The 13,930-nt window shown below is 44.7% G+C and overlaps 2 protein-coding genes across 5 annotated transcripts; one reads left to right on the top strand and one right to left on the bottom strand.

Moving 5' to 3' along the window:
• Positions 1 to 122: 122 nt before the first annotated feature.
• LOC125271557 (bifunctional apoptosis regulator-like) lies at positions 123 to 5,205 on the bottom strand. Of its 3 annotated transcripts, none has more exons than XM_048195608.1 (8): positions 5,012 to 5,205; positions 2,850 to 3,067; positions 2,557 to 2,779; positions 2,252 to 2,421; positions 1,982 to 2,120; positions 673 to 831; positions 400 to 599; positions 123 to 331 (listed from the first exon to the last, which is right to left on the bottom strand). In XM_048195608.1, the coding sequence occupies exons 1-8, from the start codon at positions 5,075 to 5,077 to the stop codon at positions 148 to 150; spliced, it is 1,359 nt and encodes a 452-aa protein (XP_048051565.1). In that variant the 5' UTR covers positions 5,078 to 5,205; the 3' UTR covers positions 123 to 147. The 3 variants fall into 3 exon arrangements, with proteins under 3 accessions (XP_048051565.1, XP_048051566.1, XP_048051567.1); XM_048195609.1 differs by having other exon boundaries at positions 400 to 596; XM_048195610.1 differs by having other exon boundaries at positions 4,800 to 5,088.
• On the top strand, positions 5,197 to 13,448 carry parn (poly(A)-specific ribonuclease (deadenylation nuclease)). Of its 2 annotated transcripts, none has more exons than XM_048195606.1 (26): positions 5,197 to 5,334; positions 5,497 to 5,574; positions 5,708 to 5,787; positions 6,628 to 6,695; positions 6,779 to 6,860; positions 6,932 to 6,992; positions 7,067 to 7,229; positions 7,333 to 7,395; positions 7,483 to 7,521; positions 7,596 to 7,635; positions 7,750 to 7,830; positions 7,940 to 7,996; positions 8,204 to 8,281; positions 8,370 to 8,413; positions 8,494 to 8,536; positions 8,652 to 8,727; positions 8,814 to 8,924; positions 9,044 to 9,113; positions 9,220 to 9,275; positions 9,354 to 9,440; positions 9,614 to 9,688; positions 9,754 to 9,907; positions 9,986 to 10,092; positions 12,597 to 12,663; positions 12,737 to 12,813; positions 12,930 to 13,448. In XM_048195606.1, exons 1-26 carry the CDS (start codon positions 5,316 to 5,318, stop codon positions 12,977 to 12,979), a joined length of 1,926 nt encoding a protein of 641 aa, XP_048051563.1. In that variant the 5' UTR covers positions 5,197 to 5,315; the 3' UTR covers positions 12,980 to 13,448. The 2 variants fall into 2 exon arrangements, with proteins under 2 accessions (XP_048051563.1, XP_048051562.1); XM_048195605.1 differs by having other exon boundaries at positions 12,737 to 12,852.
• The last annotated feature ends 482 nt before the right edge of the window (positions 13,449 to 13,930 follow it).

Raw genomic sequence — 13,930 nt, 5'->3', positions numbered from 1 at the left:
GCTAGTGGTTTCTACCTGATCTCAGATCAGTTTTGTACATTTGTAGACATTTAAGTAAAAAGTTAAAGTAAAAAGATGAATTAATATGAATTACTAGTGCAGTAAAATAATAATACTACAGCTTAATAAATGATCAGCAGTTTTTATTTATCTGTCTGTTTGCAGGAGTGTTTGTTTGACCCGCGTCGCGGTGTGGAAGGGCTTGATAAACAGCTGGCAGTAGAAGTCAATATTAACGATGAACAGAGGAACCAGCGGCCACAGCAGCACCAACAGAAACCAGTCTGCCATCTCCTCCGACACATCAAGCCAAAGCTTCTTAGGGAGCGTCCTGCAATCACAGAGATCACACGGTCTGATCATAAACATGGAGAGTCATGTGTTCACATGTGCTCATACCTCATCTCTCCTCTCGTCCACAGCGTCCAGTAGAAGGAGACGTCCAGCACCGTCATTAACGTGGCGTGAACGATGACGACGCCGGCCGTCCAGCAGTGAACGCTCAGCCAGTGCTCAGCAAACGCAGCCAGCAGCTGATGCGGCAACAGGAAGTACATCAGCAGAAACTCCGCCCACTGCTGCCAGCCCGGCCAATCCTGCTGCGGCACAGAGAAAGAGTCACGGCTGGACTGTGAGAGGCTCAGTTTCACACACACAGAGTCAGTGACGCACCAGCGTGTCGGCCGGACCGCCTCGTGTCGCAGGGCAGCAGGTGTGGATGAAGGGCAGGAAGGTGTCGCCGTAATCAAACAGGAAGAGGTGGAGCAGCGTCAGACGCGGAGAACTCCTCAGACTGACGAGCAGAAACAGAGTCTTCCCTGGATTCAGATCCTACAGACGAGGATCCATCAAACGCGTTATTAGAGTGTTCTTCTAAAACTTCACGATGAATTAAAATAATTTTTAAAACGTACTATAGCATATAGTGTTATGGTGAATTCACAATGACTGTAGCTGTGTATGCCCTGCAGGCTTAAAGGTGCAGTGAGCGATTTTTCAAAAACGATGTTGAAATCAGTCCGATCAGACTGAGCACCAAAACACACTTTTAGCCAATCAGCAGTAAGGGGCGTGTCTACTCATGATGGGGGAGGAGATTGAGTGAGCCAATCAGCAGTCAGGGGTGTGTCCACTGATATTGTGGGAGGAGAAAGCAAGCCAATCAGCAGTCAGGGGCGTGTCCACTGATATTGTGGGAGGAGAAAGAGCAAGCCAATCAGCAGTCAGGGGCGTGTCCATTCATGACGTGGGAGGAGAGAGAGTGAGCCAATCAGCAGTCAGGGGCGTGTCCATTCATGACGGGGGAGGAGAGAGAGTGAGCCAATCAGCAGTAAGGGGCGTGTCCACTCATGATGGGGGAGGAGATTGAGTGAGCCAATCAGCAGTCAGGGGCGTGTCCACTGATATTGTGGGAGGAGAAAGAGCGAGCCAATCAGTAGTCAGGGGCATGTCCATTCATGACAGGGGAGGAGAGAGCCAATCAGCAGTCAGGGGCGTGTCCACTCATAATAGAGAGAAGAGTAAGCCAATCAGCAGTCAGGGGCTTGTCCATTCATGACGGGGGAGGAGAGAGAGTGAGCCAATCAGCAGTCAGGGGCGTGTCCACTCATAATGGATAGAAGAGTAAGCCAATCAGCAGTAAGGGGCGTGTCCACTGAGGAGAGAGTGAGTCAATCATCAGTCAGGGGCGTGTCCACTCATGATGGGGGAGGAGATAGACTGAGCCAATCAACAGTAAGGGGCGTGTCCACTCATAATGGAGAGAAGAGTAAGCCAATCAGGAGTAAGGGGCGTGCCCACTGAGGAGAGAGTGAGCCATTCAGCAGTCAGGGGCGTGGCCACTGATAATGTGGGAGGAGAAAGAGCAAGCCAATCAGCAGTAAGGGGCGTGTCCGCTCATGATAGGGAAGGAGAGAATGAGTCAATCAGCAGTCAGGGGCGTGTCCACACATGATGAACACACACACACACACACACACACCTTGTACTGCCAGAGGTTCAGGGAGACTTGGAGCGCTCTGAGTTTGTGCAGCTCCTCCAGGATGATCCGTCTGTGAGACTGATTCTCGATCATGAACGGAGCCGCGGACAGATCCTCATCGCTGAGAGCAGACAGTGATCTGACACACACACACACACACACACACTTAAAGTCTCACTGATGATCTGCTGATGACTGATGCTCTTAATCATTCTAGATGTAAATGACTGTAGAAATGTTAGAGTGTGTGTGTGTGTGTGTGTGTGTTACCTGCCGTTGATCTGCTCCCTGTGGAAGGTTTCTTTATAGTGATTGGTCCAGACACCCAGTTGCTCCACCCACAGTGTGACATCACTAGCGCTCCACCTGCTGAGTGGTTTACTGAGCAGCATCTCGTGACTGGAGTCGGCAGTGAACGTGCGGTACACTAACAACACCATCTACACACACATCATACACCGTCAGCGTGTGTGTGAGTGTGTGTGTGTGTGTGTGTGTTTGTGTGTGTGTGTGTGTGTGTGTGTGTGTGTGAGTGTGTGTGTGTGTGTGTGTGTGTGTGTGTGTGTGAGACTCACAACCACGCAGCTCAGCACTGCAGTGACTCCAGAGTAGAGGTCCATCAGGTTGATCTCCACGTGGTTCACCGCAGGAGCGTCCCATCCCTGCCATCTCTGCTGCACCCCAGGTGTCTCCCCCTGCTGCTGGAACGCCAGGAGAACATGCCGGAGCCACGGATCGCTCAGGACGGCCTGCTTCCGGCGGCTCACATCAGCGGCAAACAGCTTCTCCACCGCATCCCTGACACACACACACAGTCATTGTGCGTCTGATAGTGTTTCACTGAGGCGTGTGTGAACAGATGTCTCACCGGAGCAGGATGTTGACTTTGGGAAAGCCCTGCCATATCGCTTGGCATTCTGGGCAGTCGGTGCGGATGGTGGACGCCCACCAGGTGGCCAGGCAGTGGCGGCAGAAGCTGTGTCCGCAGGTGAGCGTGGTGGGATCGACCAGCACCTCGTAGCAGCAGTGACAGGTGAACTCAGACGTGGACAGTCCCGCCGACGGGTCCTCGGACTCCATCAGCCTCTGTCGACACACACACTGATAATACAGGAGGACAGATGGTCTGCTCTTTCTGTTTATTCATTTTAAAAGGAACACTCCACTTTTTTGAGTTGTACCGTTTTCGAATCCATTCAGCCGATCTCCGGGTGTGGCGGTACCACTTTTAGCATAGCTTAGCATAGTTCATTGAATGTGATAAGACCGTTAGCATCTCACTCAAAAATGACCAAAGAGTTTCAATATTTTTCCTATTTAAAACTTGACTCTTCTGTAGTTGCATCGTGTACAAAGACCGACGGAAAATGAAAAGTTGTGATTTTCTAGGCTGATATGGCTAGGAACTATACTCTCATTCCGGCATAATAATCAAGGAACGTTGCTGCCGTACCATGAGTGCAGCAGGAGCAATGATATTACGCAGCGCCTGTGACCCCGTTTGCACAGGAACCGTGCCTTGCAACCATGGAGACATTTTTAGTACACAATGTAACTACAGAAGAGTCAAGTTTTAAATATCGAAACTCTTTTGTCATTTTTGAGCGAGATGCTAACGGTCTAATCAGATTCAATGAACTATGCTAAGCTATGCTAAAAGTGGTACCTTCAGACCCGGAGATCGGCTAAATGGATTCGAAAATGGTAAAACTCAACTGTTTAACTCTAGGGGAGTTGGAAAATGAGCCTATTTTCAGAAAGAGTGGCGTGTTCCTTTAACACTCAGATCAGATCAGGGAAAGAGAAACCTCTTCACTTCACCTGCCCGCTACATGATTTTGTTTACTAGTAGGGACTTCTATCACCCTTAAACGTTTAAACATTAAGTTAAAACATTACTCAATGTGTTTATTAAGCTATTTTAATTACAAAGACATTTGGGATTTTTTGGGTTCCTTCATTTCATCCCCAGCTCAAAATAAACTCATATTACAGTTTCACTTTTGATGTGCTTTACTATGAATAATCAATTGGTTTGTAAAAGGTGTCTATGCATATTTAGTTTTCGTTGTTTTTACACAGTTTTCACCGGCAGGTGTCGCACTTTTGCTTAAAAAGACCGTGCCTGCCCCAATGTGCACAACATCCATCCTAAATAGTATAGACATTAGAAATTTTCAAAACTATTTAGGGCAGATAGGGTGGACAGTTTTCACATTGGGACAGGGCGAATCATTTTAGCTCAACTGAGTTTTGAAAAGCCTCGTTTTCCCTTCACTAACGCGCTGGACTTTTCCCCTTTTTGTTTACAGATGTTGCGCGTAACCGGAAAGAGAAACGACGTAAAACTGACATTTCGCGCGAAATCCGACCTGGCAGCTCAAATTATAAATCATGATTAGAAGATTATGCTGTGATACGGTGATGATATATTTATTATTATTATTATTATTTTATTATGTAAACCATATCAACACAAATGTAACGGCCCTTTATTTAAAATGAATTTAATTTTAAAAGATTTAAGGGAATAAAAAATATTAAAACTACTGAAATTTATTATGAACAATTTCTAAATAATGTTGTTTTTTTGGTTTTTGGTTTTAAATAAGCACACATTCAAAGTGTTGATGTTTAATGTTTCTTGTCTGGTAAATCAATTACAAATTACATTACATTAATCGAAAATGATAGGCTATTTTCAGTTAAAAACGGCAAACTTTGACAAAAACAGTCAAATAGTTTGCATCACTAGGTATTACTGTCATTTAACATTTCAGTCGAAAACAGTTTAAATGTTGACCTAATTAAATCTTACCTCAGGCCGTTAAAGAGCCTCGCGCTGAATTACAAATGATTCACCTTAATGTAAACAGAAAACTGACTTGATTATAAAATATTTTGATTGATCAGACTCCTGCTCGACTGGATCACCATGAGGCACTTGTAAGATGTTATAAATAATAATTAGTCTACTAAAAATAGCCCCTGTGTATTTTTAATTGAATGTAAATAAAAGATGACAGTTACTTTTCTCTGCGCTGAGCAGATGAACCAATCACAGTCGCGTCTGATTACTGCACAGTAATTTCCCATTTAATTATTATTCATCAGAAATCACTGGAACTGATTTTAATTTATATCATACATGTTTGAATTATTCGGATAAATATATGAAAATAATAACAGAGACATTAGAACGCGCCAGCCTCAGCGGGCCTCACAGCGCCTCCTGCAGGCACAGACAGGGACCGGAAGTGCGAGTGAGTGTTTCCGGCTGCCGGGGTTAAAGCTTCCAGTGTGTGTGTGTTTGTGTTTTTCGCTGCTTTAGAGGATGGAGGTCACGAGACAGAGTAAGACAATAAAATTAACGAAATACCTCGCTGTAGATCCGCGGACAGACATACACTCGCGAGCGCGCCTGCTAATGTGATGCTGCGCGTGCTCGCGAGTGTATGCTAGCGCGGTTGTGTTCAGTTGTGTGTGTTGATGTGTGTTAATCTCGTGTGGTGCAGATTTTAAGGAGGTTCTTCCAGAGGTGTGTAACGCGGTGCAGGAGGCGGATTTCATCTCGATAGACGGAGAGTTCACAGGTCAGTGTGTTAATACCGTGTTTGTGTTTGTGTGCTAATACTGTGTTTGTGTTTGTGTTAAATACCGTGTTTGTGTGCTAATACTGTGTGTGTGTGTGTGTGTGTGTGTGTGTGTGTGTGTGGGTGGTTGTAGGAATCAGTGACGGGCCGTCAGTCAGTGCTCTGACCAATGGACTGGACACACCGGAGGAGAGATACACCAAACTGAGGAAGGTAAACAAACACACACACACACACACACACACTCACACTCAGACGGGATTATGAATGGGAGAAAGTGCAACGCGATATGGTGGAATAAGCCCCGCCTTCTACATCGCTGATTGATATTTATGTGGTGTTTAACTGTGACGTTTTGGGATTTATTTGGCTATAAATGGCACCAGTTGTGTCGAATATGGCGACTATGCCTTTTGTGTCTATTGATTTGTATTTACCCTTCGCCGGGAGTTTGATTGACAGGCGATCTGACCAATCATAACGCCGAATCCGCCATTTTGCGAGTTAGATTAAAGGATTAGTCCACTTTTAAATAAAAAATTCCTGATAATTTACTCTCCTCCATGTCATCAAAGATGTTCATGTCTTTCTTTCTTCAGTGGAAAACAAATGAAGGTTTTTGAGGAAAACATTTCAGGATTTTTCTCCATATAGTGGACTTCACTGGGGTTCAACGGGTTGAAGGTCCAAATGTCGGTTGAAGGTCCAAATGTCAGTTTCAGTGCAGCTTCAAAGAGCTCTACATGATCCCAGACGAGGAATAAGAGTCTTATCTAGAGAAACCATCGGACATTTTCTAAAAAAAATACAACTGTATATGCTTTATAAATATAAATGATCGCCTTTTGCACGTGCTTCCGCTTTCCGTATTCTTCAAACGGTTTACGCTGTATGTCATTTATGGATAACGCAGAAGTTTAAACTCTGTAATGCACTCCGGCCCTGTTCATGGTTAAGATGTGTTTTCTCCTGTATTGAACTCCAGCTGTAAACCTGCCTGTGATGATCAGATGTTGAGTTTGAGGTTTCATGTGATGTTAATATCTCCCGCAGCACTCCATGAACTTCTTGCTGTTCCAGTTCGGCATCTGCACCTTCAGATACGACCAGGCCCAGTCGACGTGAGCGAGCTCTTCATCAGTCACAGCAGTGTCTCTACAGCGTTACCCAGAGCTCCATCTGATCAAATTCTTGTGTCCCGCAGGTACATCACTAGAGCCTTCAACTTCTACATCTTCCCCAAGCCCTTCAGCCGCACGTCTCCAGACATCAAGTTCATCTGTCAGGTGAGAGACTCGTCCTGCGCCGCTAGTCACCCGTCCGCTCCTGAATCTGACTCTGGCTCCTCTTCCTCTAGAGCTCCAGCATCGACTTCCTGGCCAGCCAGGGCTTCGACTTCAACAAGGTGTTCCGCAGCGGTACGTGTGCTCGCTTCCTGTCATGTGATTGCTCTGTCTGCCGCGAGTGTGACTGACAGCTGTGGTTGCCGTAGGGATCCCGTACCTGACGCGGGAGGAGGAGTCTCAGCTGAGGGAGCAGTATGAGGAGAGGCGGAGTCAGATGAACGGGGCGGGGCCGGTCACGTACACGCCCCCCTCGGGAACGGGCGTCTGCAGCGTGCCTGAGGACCAGAGAGACTTCATCAGGACCGTGGAGTGAGTCTCACACACACCAGCCTCATAATCAGATCTTCACACTGTCAACGTCTGATGATGATGATGATGATGATGGTGGTTGTGTGTGTGTGTGTGTGTTCAGGCAGAAGGTGGACGCTCTCCTGAACGGCTCTGATCAGACTCTGGATCTGGAGCCCTGCACCGGGTCAGACTCACATACACACTTCTTTATATTTGTGTGTGATAGAGATGTGATCTAAATATGAGTGTTAATATCCTGTGTGTGTCTCAGGTTTCAGAGGAAGCTCATCTATCAGACGTTCAACTCAAAGTAAGTCTCGTGTGTGTGTGTGTGTGTGAGATCATCTGCTCAGTGTCTCCTCTCATCTGCTGCTGGTGTTTCAGGTTTCCTAAACTTCACGTGGAGACGCTGGAGACAGAGAAGGTACAAACACACTCACGCATGAATAAACATTATATCAGTGAACAAGCTCTCATACTGTGTGTGTGTGTGTGTGTGTGTGTGTGTGTGTGTGTGTGTGTGTGTGTGTGTGTTCAGAAGGAGCGTTTCATCCAGATCAGTAAGGTGGATGAAGAGGAGAGGAGGAGGAGAGAGCAGCAGAAACAGCAGAGAGAGCAGGTGTGTGTACAGCATACAGATCCCCAGCTGTCACATGACATGGTCTCAGTCTTCACACCTTCATGACATCATCAGCTGGTTCACTGCAGTGGTGTGTTGTGTGTTACAGGAAGAGCTGAACGACGCTGTGGGTTTCTCTAGGGTTATTAGAGCCATCTCCAAATCTGTGAGTCTCTTTCTCTCACACACTCACACACACACACTCACACACTCACACTCACACTCACACACTCACACACACACACTCTCTCACACACACTATATATACTTGGTATAATTTTTCTTCTGGTTCAGTAATGAAATCAGTAACTGAATCTTGTGATTGAGGCTCATATTCTGATGTTTAATGGAAGTGAACGATCATGTGACGCAGGGGAAGCTGGTGGTGGGTCACAACATGCTGCTGGACGTCATGCACACCATCCATCAGTTCTGCGCGCCGCTGCCTGAGGTAACCGTGACAACGCACTGGAGGATTGTGGGATTGGGTGATGTGTGACAGTCTCATGAGCTGTGTGTGTGTGTGTGTGTGTTTGCAGGAGCTGGACGACTTTAAGGAGGTGGCCATGTCTGTGTTTCCCAGGTAAACTGATCACATGATTACCGCTCGTGTGTCTGATTTTGTGTGTGTGTTTGCTCACGCTCTGTGTCTGTGTGTTTCAGGTTGTTGGACACCAAGCTGATGGCATCCACGCAGCCCTTCAAGGTGTGTCTCGTGTGTGTGTGTGTGTGTGTGTATGTGTGTGTGTGTGTGCTGCATCATGTGGGTTTGTGTGTTTTGAGGGTGTGTTTGTGTGTGTTTAATGAGTGTTTGTGTGCAGGAGGTCATCAGCAACACATCACTGGCTGAACTGCACAAACAGCTGAGAGAGAAACCCTTCAAATCTCCCACCACTGGTACACACACACACACACACACACACACACACACTCACACTCGTCACGCTCCAGCAGCAGGCGTCACATGTTCTTCCTGTGTTCAGAGTGTCCTGAAGGCCTCCGGAGTTACGACACGTCCACAGAGCAGCTTCATGAAGCAGGTTATGACGCCTTCATCACTGGACTGTGCTTCATCTCCATGGCAAACCACCTGGGTAAGAGTGTGTGTGTGTGTGTGTGTGAGAAGCTTCAGATCAGCTCATCCAATCAGAGCTCAGTCTGAACTGTCACTTTATAAACTGTTTTATTCTCTGATGTTGGTTTCTCTTCTCAGGGTCTTTCCTCACTCCTCCAAAGAGTCACATCTCTGCTCGCTCCAAACTCCTCGAACCCTTCTACAACAAGTGAGCAACACACACACACACACACACACACACACACACACACACACACACACACACACACACACACATATCTGATCTTGGTCTGATTTGAGTTTGTGTTCTCCAGGTTATTCCTGATGAGGGTGATTGACATTCCCTACCTGAACATGAGTGGACCTGACCGTAAGAGCCACACACTCATCATATATACTCCATATCTGTCTGTTTATTCATCTGTCCCTCTATCATGTGTGTCTCCAGTGCAGCCCAAGAGAGATCACGTCCTGTACGTCACCTTCCCTAAAGAGTGGAAGACCAGTGACCTGTACCAGCTCTTCAGCGCCTTCGGTAACTCACAGACTCTCACAGACTCTCACAGACTCTCACAGACTCTCACAGACTCTCACAGACTCTCACAGACTCTCACAGACTCTCACAGACTCTCACAGACTCTCACAGACTCTCACAGACTCTCACAGACTCTGGTCAGTGTGTGTGCTGATCTGTCTGTCGTGTCTCAGGTAACATCCAGGTGTCGTGGATCGACGACACGTCGGCGTTCGTGTCTCTCAGTCAGACGGAGCAGGTGCAGATAGGTAAGACTCTCCGAGCCGCTGATGTTTGGGTGTGATGTCATGTCCTGACGTGTGTCTGTGTGCAGCCATGAACACCAGCCGCTACGCCGAGAGCTACCGCATCCAGACCTACGCCGAGTACCTGCAGGCCAGGCAGAAGAACACCTGCTCCAGCAGGAAGTGGGCCTCCGACGGCTGGGCGGACACTTCCTACAGTGCTGCTGCCATGGCGACCAGCCGGTGAGTCCGAGCGTCTCTGCCAGATACGGAACACGAGGTCAGTTGGTCAGTCAGTCATGTGACCCTGTGTGTGTCCAGGCTGCATGCAGTCAAGAGGAGCATCAGTCCGTCTCTGGAGGAGCAGAATCATGAGGCTGACAGCAGCTGGACGACCTACAGCGGCGTCAAGAAGATCAAGACTGACGGTCAGTGTCTGTGTCGGCCACGACTATAACAGTGTCCTTAATAACCAACGATAACGGTAACGATCGCTGTATTAGCGTCCACAACAACGAACCATAACTATAATGACTAATAATAAGGTACAATCACTGCATTAGCATCCACAACAGCGAATGATAACTTACGATAACGGTAACGATCACATAACTATAAGTTACAATCAACATATTAGCATCCACTACAACAAACCAAAACTATTACAGTAACAGTAACTATCACTGCATTGGTCTATAACAAACAATAACTATTACGATAACTAACAATCACCGTATTAGCGTCCACAACAAAGAACGATAACTATTACGATAACTGTAACGATCACATATCTGTAACAATAACGGTAACGATCACTGCATTGGTCTACAACAAATGATAACGATTATGATAACACTAAAAATAACAGTAACGATCACATAACTATAACGGTAACAATCACTGTATTAGCGTCCACATCAAAGAACGATAACTATTACGATAACTGTAACTATCACATATCTGTAACAATAACGGTAACGATCACTGCATTGGTCTACAACAAATGATAACTATTACACGATAACTAACAATCACCGTATTAGCGTCCACATCAAAGAACGATAACTATTACGATAACTGTAACTATCACATATCTGTAACAATAACGGTAAAGATCACTGCATTGGTCTACAACAAATGATAACTATTACACGATAACTAACAATCACCGTATTAGCGTCCACATCAAAGTACGATAACTATTACGATAACTGTAACTATCACATATCTGTAACAATAACGGTAACGATCACTGCATTGGTCTACAACAAATGATAACTATTACACGATAACTAACAATCACCGTATTAGCGTCCACATCAAAGAACGATAACTATTACGATAACTGTAACTATCACTGCATTGGTCTACAACAAACAATAACTATTACGATAACACTAAAAATAACAGTAACGATCACATAACTATAACGGTAACAATCACCGTATTAGCGTCCACATCAAAGAACGATAACTATTACGATAACTGTAACTATCACATATCTGTAACAATAACAGTAACGATCACTGCATTGGTCTACAACAAACAATAACTATTACGATAACACTAAAAATAACAGTAACGATCACATAACTATAACGGTAACAATCACCGTATTAGCGTCCACATCAAAGAACGATAACTATTACGATAACTGTAACTATCACATATCTGTAACAATAACAGTAACGATCACTGCATTGGTCTACAACAAACAATAACTATTACGATAACACTAAAAATAACAGTAACGATCACATAACTATAACGGTAACAATCACCGTATTAGCGTCCACATCAAAGAACGATAACTATTACGATAACTGTAACTATCACATATCTGTAACAATAACGGTAACGATCACTGCATTGGTCTACAACAAATGATAACTATTACACGATAACTAACAATCACCGTATTAGCGTCCACATCAAAGAACGATAACTATTACGATAACTGTAACTATCACTGCATTGGTCTACAACAAACAATAACTATTACGATAACACTAAAAATAACAGTAACGATCACATAACTATAACGGTAACAATCACCGTATTAGCGTCCACATCAAAGAACGATAACTATTACGATAACTGTAACTATCACATATCTGTAACAATAACGGTAACGATCACTGCATTGGTCTACAACAAATGATAACTATTACACGATAACTAACAATCACCGTATTAGCGTCCACATCAAAGAACGATAACTATTACGATAACTGTAACTATCACATAGCTGTAACAATAACGGTAACGATCACTGCATTGGTCTACAACAAACAATAACTATTATGATAACACTAAAAATAACAGTAACGATCACATAACCATAACGGTAACAATCACCGTATTAGCGTCCACATCAAAGAACGATAACTATTACGATAACTAACTATCACATATCTGTAACAATAACGGTAACGATCACTGCATTGGTCTACAACAAATAACTATTACGATAACAATCACTGTATTAGCATCCACAACAACGAACGATAACTATTACGATAACTATAACGATAAGTTAGAATCATTGTATTAGTGTCCACAACAACGAACTGTAACGATAACGGTAACGATCACCGTATTAGCGTCCACAACAACAAACTAAAACTATTACAATAATGGTAACGATCACTGTATTGGTCTATAACGAACGAACAAGAACTTTAAATAATTGTGTTCTCAATAATGAACTATATTAGCATCGCTATTAAAGAATGCTAACTATAACGATAACTGTATTAACGTCCACAACAATGAACTACATTAACTTCAACTATAAAAACGATAATAAAATTATTAGTGTCTACACCAGCGCATAAGTGCAGCGACTATTAAAAATGTATTTTTTTTTTTTTGCCTTTCAAACGTTTTTCGTTTGAGATGTTTAATTCCACTTTCTCTGCCGGTGTCACAGGAAGCTGCTCACAAACATACGCTGATGTCGCTGGTTCAGAGGCGTCCTGTGATTGGCCCAGACTGCAGTAAGTGCCCCGCCCCTTTAACTCACTCAGATGATGTCATGACCCATCCTCTGATCGGCTGCTGTTTGTTCAGGCCTGAGGGCGGAGCCTCTGTGAGCCCAGTGCAGGAGGAGGCGGAGCCCGAGGAGTCCTCAGCCAATCCGAGTCAAGGTAAAAGGAGCCGCAAGCACAAGAAGAGGAAGTCAGACGGTGAGCGTTCTTATTGACGTACAGAGGTTTCCTCTCGCCCGCTGAACTCGAGCGTTTGATTGTGTTCTCTCTCGCAGCTTCTGAAACGACGCCGCCGACCCTCTTCGACGTTCCTCGGGTTTGGTAGCGAGAGATCTGCAGCCAATCGGGACCCTCGCTCAGCCCAGGCGTCTCCGACAGCCAATCAGAAGACTGCACTTAACTCCTGACGCCCGGCGTGTCGTCTGTGACTTCCTGTGACCTCCTGTGACCTCTCCTTACGTGGCCGAAGTTCAGAGCGTTTTAAAGGTGCTGAAGTTACTGAGCCATTTCCTGTGTGTGTGTGTGCGTGAGTGAGTGAGAGTATTTTACCGCGGTTTCCCAGAACGTTCCCTTATTTTAACTGTTGACGTGTCCTGCAGGTTTATTTATTCCTCGTAAGGGTTTGTTCGTCTTTAGTTCCTTCAGATTTCCAGTGAGAAAAAAGAAATGACGTGTCAAAGAATGTCTAATGATGTCATCACGAATGTCCTGTTCAAATCCTTGTATTTTTTTTGTATGAAATGTTCAAATGTTCCCTTTTCCAGGGAGATGAAATTAAAGAGTCTTTCTTAGTACTTCTGTGTTGGGCTGTTGATTCAGAGTCAATTCAGTTTGAGTGAATGATTCACACTGCAGTGTTCAGATCATGATTCATGATGATACAGGCGTCCAAAACTAATGCACGCTGTGTGAACGCATTCATGTCTTGTACTGGTATTAAAGGCGGGTTTTGATCATCTGACCTGCACTGATGCGATTCAGATCGGACCCTTTCATCCAACAATTCTGACCATCAGAAGTTGATCTTGTGTATTAATCCAGTTTTATATTTTAAATCATATTTTTTACAATGAAAATTGATGAATTGTGTGTTGTTTTAGATAAAGTCTCTTGCCTCGTTCAGTGGCTCCAAATGTTTTCAGGCGCTCAAGTATTTTGTTGCATTAGATTAATTATCAAACCAAGTGTCGTCAGTTCCTCAAATGATGCTGGAGCTCCTGTCAGAATGATCTTGATTTGTAGTGGATGTATGAAGTCAGTTTTCAAGTTCATAGAG

Source organism: Megalobrama amblycephala, linkage group LG7 (genome assembly GCF_018812025.1).
Source record: "Megalobrama amblycephala isolate DHTTF-2021 linkage group LG7, ASM1881202v1, whole genome shotgun sequence".
NCBI classification, from domain to species: domain Eukaryota; kingdom Metazoa; phylum Chordata; class Actinopteri; order Cypriniformes; family Xenocyprididae; genus Megalobrama; species Megalobrama amblycephala.
This window is presented reverse-complemented; position numbering and strand designations above follow the sequence as displayed.